This window comes from Cucumis melo, chromosome 1, assembly GCF_025177605.1.
Source record: "Cucumis melo cultivar AY chromosome 1, USDA_Cmelo_AY_1.0, whole genome shotgun sequence".
Lineage (NCBI taxonomy): Eukaryota > Viridiplantae > Streptophyta > Magnoliopsida > Cucurbitales > Cucurbitaceae > Cucumis > Cucumis melo.
This window is the reverse complement of record NC_066857.1, coordinates 17,374,767-17,384,144: the sequence shown is the minus strand read 5'-3', so window position 1 is coordinate 17,384,144 and position 9,378 is coordinate 17,374,767. Positions and strand designations below refer to the sequence as shown.

Below are 9,378 nucleotides of genomic sequence, written 5' to 3'. Positions count from 1 at the left end.
GATCATTGGCCATGCTTAGACAACAACTAAATTCTTCCCAAATTACATGTAGAGATTCCCAAATTCTTACATATGAGATGACAATGAAACATGATTTTTTTTATGTGTGACTGAACATAAAGTGAACTTTAAGCTGCCTACGTATCCTTTTTATAACATAGGGATCAAGTCATAACGTAGTTCAATTTTTTTTGGGGCTGGACAATGACGTGAAGCATAAAATTTCTTAAGAAATTTACCGTTGATTGGGCCAATTTTTAATTCATCTTGATCAACAATCTTGTATGTGCCATTTGTTTACACTTCTTTGACAATGTAGAGTCCATCCCATTTAGATGTGAACTTATTTCCTGTATGTCTTGTTGTGATGATTGGTCTTCTTACGGCCAGTACTAGATCACCAACCTAAAAGGAGCGAGGTTTGACGTGTTTATCAAAAACTTTAGACATTCTCACTTGGTAACATTCCGATACTTGTTGAGCTTCCAATCGCTTTTCATCAAGTGCTTCTAACTCTTGAAGACGTAAGTTGACATTGTCTTCGGTAGTCAACCCCTCTTGCACTGCCATTCTTAACAATGAGATTTCTCTTTCAAGGGGAAGGACAGTCTCTACACCATAAACGAGCGAATATGGTGTAACCCCTGTAGGAGTGCGATGAGTGGTTCGATAAGCCCACAATGCTTCATCGATTCTTTCTTTCCAATTCCTCTTCGACTTGGAGACAATTTTCTTCAGAAGATTGCATAACGTTTTATTGAATGTCTTTACTAGGCCATTCGCAACTGCGTTATACATAGATGACTTGTATTGCTTGAACGTGAATTTTTCACATAATTTATCTATCATGCTATTGGATAGTTGCCTTCCATTATCTATCACGATTCGGTGAGGAATACCGTATCGATGGATAATATGGGTACGAATGAAGTTCGCCACGTTCTCTTTCTTGGCCTTTCTCAAGGGAATGACCTCGGCCCACTTTGAGAAATAATCTATTGCTGTAAGGATATAAGAATGTCCTGCTGATGATTTCAGTGTAATAGGGCCAACCAGATTAAGTCCCCAAGCCTCAAACGACCAAGAAGCCATGGTTGGATGTAGAGGCTCTGGAGGTTGATATATGAAGTTTGCATGGTATTGACAAGCTTCACACTTCTTTGCATAGTTTATTGAATCTTGAACCATCTTAGGCCAATAATAGCCCATTCTTCTCAACTGACATTGAAGCTTCAGTCCTGATTGATGTGCTCCACAAACACTTGCATATGCTTCCTTTAGAGCTTTTATCGACTCTTCCTTTCCAAGACATCGAAGAAAGAGTCCTTCAAGAGAACGACGATATAAGGCTCCTTTGTAATAAATAATGCGTGCAGCCCTTCTTCCTACCTCAATTTTATGACGAGAATCCTTTGGAAGCTTTTCATGCTCAAGATACTCTATGATGGGTTGACGTCAATCTTCTTCATCAGTCAAATGGGATGTCGTTACGTTCGCTTCCTGACATTCAGGTAAAATTGGAGGAATAATCCATCGTTGACAAAGTGGTATATTTAGAGCTACGTTATCTGGCATCATCAAGGCAGTGGCCAAATTTACCAATGCGTCTGCTCTCTTATTTTCTGTTCTAGGGACATGCTCCAGCATCACACTGTCAAACCTTTCCATTAATTTTCGAGCATAAGCGAAGTATGGCTTCAAGTCTTCATATTTCACATCATACTGAAGCGATAGCTGATTGATTATCAACTTCGAATCATCGTAAATTTCTATGAGTGATACTCCGATCTCCAATGCCATTTAAAGGCCAATTATCAAGGCCTGATATTTAACCACATTGTTTGAGCACAGTTCAGCGAGCGCAAAATTATAAGGCAACATATATTTCTTAGGAGAAATGAGGACGATGCCTGCCTCCGCACCATTTCTTCGTGCTGCGCCATAAAAATACATAGTCCAAGGTTCCATAACTTCTGTGAAGAAAACTTCATCATCTGGCAAGTCTTCACATAACTTCCAATCTGAAGGAATTGGGTGGTATGCCAAAAAATCTGGCAACGCTTATCCTTTTATCGCCTTTTGGGAAATATAGACAATGTCGTATTACTGGCGTAGAACCGCCCTTTTGGCTAAATGTCCTGAGATAATTGACTTAGATAGAACATACTTTATAGGGTCCGCCTTTGCTACTAAATGGACCGTGAAGGTCTGCATATAATGCCTCATCTTATCAATGGCAAAGAAAAGTGCGAGGCACATTTTCTTAATGGGGGAATAGTTGACTTCGGCCCCAACTAAGGTTCTGTTTAGATAGTAGAGATCACGTTCCTTTCCTTCTCTTCCTCTTGCACCAACAATGCGCCTAAAGACATTTCCTGTGCAGTAATGTATAATATTAATGGCTTGCCAGGTACTGAAGCTCCTAATACTGGGGGATTAAGCAAATATTTCTTTATACTATCAAAAGCATTTTGACAAGCCTCATCCCACACAAAATTTTCTCCTTTTCTCATCAACTTTTGAAAAGGTTGGCACCGACCGGCTAGGTTGGAGATGAACCTTCGAATGTAAGCCAATCGTCCCTATTAACTTGTACTAGCTGTAACAATATATTCCCTTTGGAGTCCTGAAAGCTGTCATTTTCTTTATCTGAAAGAGCCATTCGTATTTGATTAAGCATAAAGGACAGCGCCTCGTGTCTAGTAGTTGCATCAACCATGATTTCTGTGATGGGTAAAGGAAAATTATATTTAGGGCATGCATTATTCAGGTTACGAAAGTCTACACAAACGCGAAGCTGCCCGTTCTTTTTTCTGACAGGGACAATATTTTCTATCCATGTGGGATATTTGACTTTGCGGATGAATCCTGCTTCAATAACTTGTTGACTTCAACCTCGATCTGGGGAATAAGCTCTGATCGAAAACGTCGTTGTGCTTGCTTAATCGATTGATACCTGATTTAATTGCGAGATGATGGACTGCTACCTTTAGATCAAGTTCTGACATCTCCTTGTACGACCAAGCAAAAATTGAAGGGATAAAAATCCTTTACAGCGGAAGAATTACAGAGACCCAATTTTAATTCCAACCTTAAAAAATACCAATACATTGGCAAAATTACAAAAATAATTTCTATGGCTAAACATGCTTTGAAGAAAAATACAGAGAAGAACTTACTCTCATTGACGACTCTGAATCTACCGAACACCAATTTGGGCACCACCACTTGATAACCTTCCCATTCTCTAATTGAGATGGTTTGTGGGAACTAAAATTGGATTGAGGAAATTTTTCCAGAGAGAAAAAAAAATTTAGAGAGAATGCGATGATCTTTCAAAAATCACAGAACTCCCTTTGTTTTGTTATGCAAAGAATTCTCTCCTATTCAGACGGAAGAAGTGGGAAGTTAGAGAGAATAAATGGAAACGTGGGAAAACCACCCACGTTAACTTAATAATTATTAAATTAATATATATTAAACTAATTAATGAATTTAATTTAATAATTAATTAAATCATATTTAATTAATATTTTCATTTAAATCATATTTAAATGAATATTTCTCGCATAACCTATAGTTTTAATTTAATTAATTTAATTAAATCAAATTAAACTAAACTATTGATTAATTCTCCAATTAATTAATTTATAAATTGAATATCTTATATTTAATTTAATCCAAAATTTGAATCATAATCAAATATAAATTTCTCTCATAACCTATAGTTTTAATATGTATCACATACAAATTAAATTTTAACCTATAGTTTTAATATGAATCTAATTCACATTAAATTAATATTTGAACTCATTCAAATATTTTATTCTCTCATAATATAATGTTGACTCAAGTCCAAAATTAAATTTTTATAATAAAGTCTAATTAAAATATAAACTTTATTTTATAATGTATCAATATACATTATATTAATTCCCAAAGTAAATTTGAACATTTCAAATTACAACCAATATAAATAAATCTCGTTACTCTTTATGAGCTAGGAAAGGGACCTAATGGATCAACAGATAAGAATTGGCTAAATTCATTGGCTATAGATCAGAAGCTACAACGATATGAGATTAATTGGCTAAATTCATTAACTACATTAATCAATATTCGTTAACTGTGTGTACACTCCACTAAAGACTCACAGCTGAACTCTTCTCACTGTAGATATATTTCTGTGTTCATGGATATAGACCAATACCAGTAAGTTAGTCCTTCACAAGTGTTCGTAAAATCAGCTGGGTCAAATTACTATTTTACCCCTGGGTTACTTCTAATCCTTAAATACCAGTGCTCCTCTAATGAACAACCTGTTTATGGTCCAACCATTAAACAGAAACCTCTCCCGTGCCATAGAAAGGGTATGGCCCTTTGTTCAAGTCCCAGAGACACCATTTAAGGGAACACTTATCTACTTACCCTAAATGTGGGAAGGAGTGAATTCCATCTTGTGTGATTATGTTTCACTACAAGAAAATGGCCCATTCCCGACGCCGAAAATCACGTCGGCATAAAAAACGTCGGGAATAAGGGCTTTCCCGACGCCATCAATAACGCGTCGGGAGATGCGTCGGGAAAACAATCTTTCCCGACGCACCACGAAGGCGTCGGCAACAATACGTCGGGAAAAGGGACTTTTCCCGACGCCGTGCACAGTGCGTCGGGAGAGGCGTCGGGAATAGGGGTTTTTCCCGACGCCACGTAAAACGTCGGGAAAAGGGGTTTAATGAGCGTCGGGAATTCCCCTTTTCCCGACGCATTTTGGGGGATTTCCCGACGCCTCGTGACTGCGTCGGGAAATCCCCTTTAAATTCATTTCGGTTCTGTGAATACAGAACCGAAGCCGAGAGGAGAGGAGAAAAAGAAAGGAGAAGAAGAAGAAGTCGCCTTGCCGCCGTTGTTTCCTTTTGTTCCGCCGCCGTCCGTCGCCGACCGCCCTCGCCGTTGTTCCTCGTCGCCGTCTGCCACGTTAGGTAAGTGAAATATGTAAATTTATTTGATTTAAGTTTATGTTTTAGGGTTTTTTTTTGATAAAAATTAGTTTAGGGTTATTTTTTATGAAAATTAGTTTAGGATTTTCTTTTGGAATAGATTTTTGTTTGTTAAATGTATTTTTGTATAGAGTGTGTGTAATTTGTAGTTGAATTGAAATTTGAAATTTGAATGGTTTAGGATTTTTGTTTTAGAAAATTGAATAAAATTGAATGGGGGTTGAATTGGGGGAGAGGTTTATTGTTAAATTGAAAATTGAATTGGGAGGGGGGTTTATATTTGAATTGAAAATTGAAAATTGAAAATTGAAATTGGGGGGGGGGGGGGGGGGGGGAGGGGAATTTAGTTGAATGGAAAATTGAAATTGGAGAGGGGGGGGGGGGAGTGGAGTTAATAGTTAAATTTAAAATTGAATTAGAGGGAGGGGGTTTAAGTTAAATTGAAAATTGAGATTGGGGGGGGGGGGGGGGGAATTTATAGTTGAATGGAAAATTGAAATTGGAGAGGGGGGGGGGGAGTGGAGTTAATAGTTAAATTTAAAATTGAATTGGAGGGAGGGGGTTTAAGTTAAATTGAAAATTGAGATTGGGGGGGGGAGGGGGGGGGAGGGGAATTTATAGTTGAATGAAAAATTGAAATTTGAAGGGGGGGAGTTAATAGTTAAATTGAATTGGGAATGTAATATGTGTGTTAAGATTTGTTTTTGCTATCCTGCAGTTATGGTAGCATTTTTTGTTTTGAATTTGTTTATGTTTGGGATGGCTATCCTGCAGTTATGGTAGCCTTTTTTGTTTTGAATTTGTTTATGTTTGGGATGGCTATCCTGCAGTTATGGTAGCCTTTTTTGTTTTGAATTTGCTGGTATCAAGGGGTGGTAGTTAGGATAGCTTGAAGTATTTTGTTGTTAATAATTAGGTTGTGTTGGCTATCCTGCAGTTATGGTAGCCTTTGTAGTTTGGAGGGGTTTGTAGGATGTGAAGATATTTTGAAGTATTGTGTTGTTAATAATTAGGTTGTGTTGGCTATCCTGCAGTTATGGATAAGGGTTGGATGAAACTTAGAAATAAGTTATCCCTTGAGTATAGACATGGAGTGACCCAATTTTTAGAATTTGCCAAATTTCACGTTGATGCTTACGGACGATTGAGGTGTCCATGCAAGAGATGTTTGAATTTAAATTGGAGCTCATTAGAGGGTGTGGACGATTGAGGTTATTGAATGTTTGTTTTTTATATGTCCATAGTCATTATGTCATATCGACGATCAAGTTTTATGGAGACGGACGATATGTTCCTCCAGTTTGAGGAGGATTTAGATAACATTGCGGGAGGGTCGTCATCTGTGGGCGACAATACGGGTGAGTCTAAGAATTTTATTCATTTTTAACTTACAAATATTTCATGTAGGGGTTCCTAACTTTATATCTTATTGTCTATTTATTGAGCAGGGTCTTCTTCTCAACAAACGACCCCGACTCCTAGGAGACGTGCGCAGTCTCGACTCTTGGAGTTAGAGCGCCACGTTGCAATAAATGGGCGCATTCCGATGACGATCGCCCCTGGAGCGGAGAAGCCTATTTCTCCACACGCCGTTCGCTTCAGCCAAGCGATAGGCGTGTGCGTGCGAAAGACATTTCCCGTCCGCTGTCTTAAGTGGACGGACGTTGGGAGAGAATACATTGAGGTCGTCAAGGGCGACCTCCAGGTAATTAAATGCACTACACATTTATATATGATTTCATTTGAAACATATCTAACTTTAACCAATCTAATGTGTTATGTTTGTAATGTGCAGCGATTCTTTGTGCTTGATTTCAACGATCAAGCAATGAACAGGTTCGTTGAGCATCAGATGCTCACGACCTTTAAAGAGTTCCGGGCCGACTGTCATAAACATTTCAAAAAGTACAGCGACCCGGAGGAGGCTCGTGCCAACCCACCAAACGCATTGGTTGGACGTGATGAGGATTGGCACTTCCTCTGCGACCATTATATCAGCCGTGCATTCCAGGTATTTGTCATGATTAATTATGATAACAAGTTTTTATATGTATAAGAAATAAACAATATAATTGTTTTAATGCAGGAGCAATCACGGACAAACAAGGCTGCTCGACAGAAGCAGCCTTACAATCATAGTAGCGGGTCGAAGTCGTTTCTACAACGACAGTATGAGCTCGCTGAAAGAAGAGGGCAGCCGGTCGATCGTGTGGAATTGTTCCGGGAAACACACGTTCGAGCTGGGACATTCGTGTCGCAGGCCGCCGAGGATGCGCATGTAAGTTATACCCTTATTAATTATCCACTTTTATTATATATTTTAGCGCGTTACCTAACATAATTTTTAAATTTGTTGCAGAATCAAATGCTGGAACTCCAATCCCAGCCTACCCCAGAGGGTAGTCAGCCACTCTCTGAGGATGAGATATGCGATCAGGTGTTGGGTCGACGACCAGGCTACTCAAAAGGCCTTGGTTGGGGACCCAAGCCGAAGACCCGCAGAACGGCAAGTGCAAGCAGTTCGTCGACATCTTGTTCGCAGTCCACACAAAAAGAGATTGAATTACAAGCTAAACTTCATGAAGCTTTGGAACGGATTGAAGTACAAGATAGAAATCACCAAGCATTAGCTTCACAAGTGGAAGCTATGAAAAAGATGATTGAAGACCTAACTCGTGCACAACAGGGACCACCACATGATCCCTAGCCCTGCGGTACGTCGTATATGTCTCTATTATTCTTAAGTTTTTGCAATATATGATTATGTATTAAACTTAGTTATTTTTATACCATTTTTAGGACCGAAGGTGTAGAATGACGCGCATACGCACCTCGTTGGGAGATTGGGTCTTATGTTTATGTTTTTTGTATATTGAAAACTATATTTTCTTGTAGTCAACTTATTCGTATTATTAATTTTAATTCTATTTTTTAATTTGTGTTTGTATATTTATTAATTTAATCCAAAACGTCGCCAAATTTTTTTGAGCAATCCGAACATCATTGTGAATGTTTGAGCAAAATATTATAAGGAAAAAAGTAAAAATAAAATATTTAAAAAAATATATAAAAAATATTTCCCGACGTTCATTACGTCGGGAAAAAAACGTCGGAAAATAGGCTTTCCCGACGCCGTGAGATGCGTCGGCATAAACGGCGTCGGGAATAAGGTTTTCCCGACGCCGGCTTTCCCGACGCATCCCACGGCGTCGGGAAAGCCTTTCCCGACGCCGTACCAATTCGGCGTCGGGAAAGCCTCTCGCGACGCATTTCCCCCCACGTTCTTCCCGACGTCGTTTTGTACGTCGGGATATCCTTTCCCGACGTTCTTTGCATTTTCGCCGACGTATTTGTGCGTCGGGAGTACCCACGTCTCTTGTAGTGTTTCCAGCTCCCCACTCGATCTTGTTCCCAAAATGATAAGCATATTGAGTCAGCAATCTGGCCACTCTCACTCGTACAAATCAAAGGACAATCCCTTGCAAATAGGAGTTCATAATACACTTAGGATTAAGACTAACTTACCTAGGTCATCCTAATGAAATAGAAACCCAACTAGTTAACGGAATTACATCTGGTGATTACTATTTCGTGGTCTGGTCCTATGCAAACTCATTACATAGGATACCCTCACTCGCATGTCGCATACATGAACGCATTGGATCAATGTGTTTGTATCAAATACAAAGTGAGCCGTATCCATAGTGTTAACAGGATAAGGACCCAACCTTAACCCTATACTATAGACCATTTAAGCTGATCTTGAACATTGATCCCTGTATGTCTTTACATACTGTTCAAGACTCATCAAACAACTTAGGATATTAGTTTATTGGATTTAGGTTATTAAGACAAAACTAATAATATAATCAATAACACTTACTGAAATTATAATAATAAAACACTTTATTAATAACGGTCAATGAATTATATTTACTATCTACGAGTTTTAGGACATAAAATCCAATAAAAATATCCTTATACTCTGTAAGCAAACTCATGTACTTACTCTTCTCTTCACCAGAAAGAGATGCACTAATGAAAGTTGGGCGTGGTTCTTCTATTGTACCAAGGTTTACCTCTTTCAGCTCATCTACGGTAGATTGGCCACCGTCCTCTAGACTCTGGGAGACATCTTCCACGTCTTCTTCAGGGGTTTCAATCTCTAATTCCTCAAGAATGGTGGTGTGATGACATGAGATTTCACCTTCTCCTTGTTCTGAGTCTTCCTTTTCAGGATTAGTTAGTATAACATGATGTCTTTTCACCTTTAAGGAACCTTGACTTGTATTGAGAGTAAGAAAAGTTTTTCTTTTCATTCGGGAAGGAACATTGCTACGAATTTCTCTCCCTTTACCTCACAAGGAAACTCCTTACC

General features: G+C 38.7%; 1 protein-coding gene across 1 annotated transcript; it reads left to right on the top strand.

The window, feature by feature from the left end:
- The first annotated feature begins 4,826 nt into the window (after nucleotides 1–4,826).
- On the top strand, nucleotides 4,827–7,935 carry LOC127151284 (uncharacterized). Its single transcript, XM_051090753.1, has 7 exons — nucleotides 4,827–4,982; nucleotides 6,245–6,358; nucleotides 6,449–6,705; nucleotides 6,796–7,011; nucleotides 7,087–7,278; nucleotides 7,360–7,714; nucleotides 7,800–7,935. Exons 2-6 carry the CDS (start codon nucleotides 6,250–6,252, stop codon nucleotides 7,705–7,707), a joined length of 1,122 nt encoding a protein of 373 aa, XP_050946710.1. The 5' UTR covers nucleotides 4,827–4,982; nucleotides 6,245–6,249; the 3' UTR covers nucleotides 7,708–7,714; nucleotides 7,800–7,935.
- The last annotated feature ends 1,443 nt before the right edge of the window (nucleotides 7,936–9,378 follow it).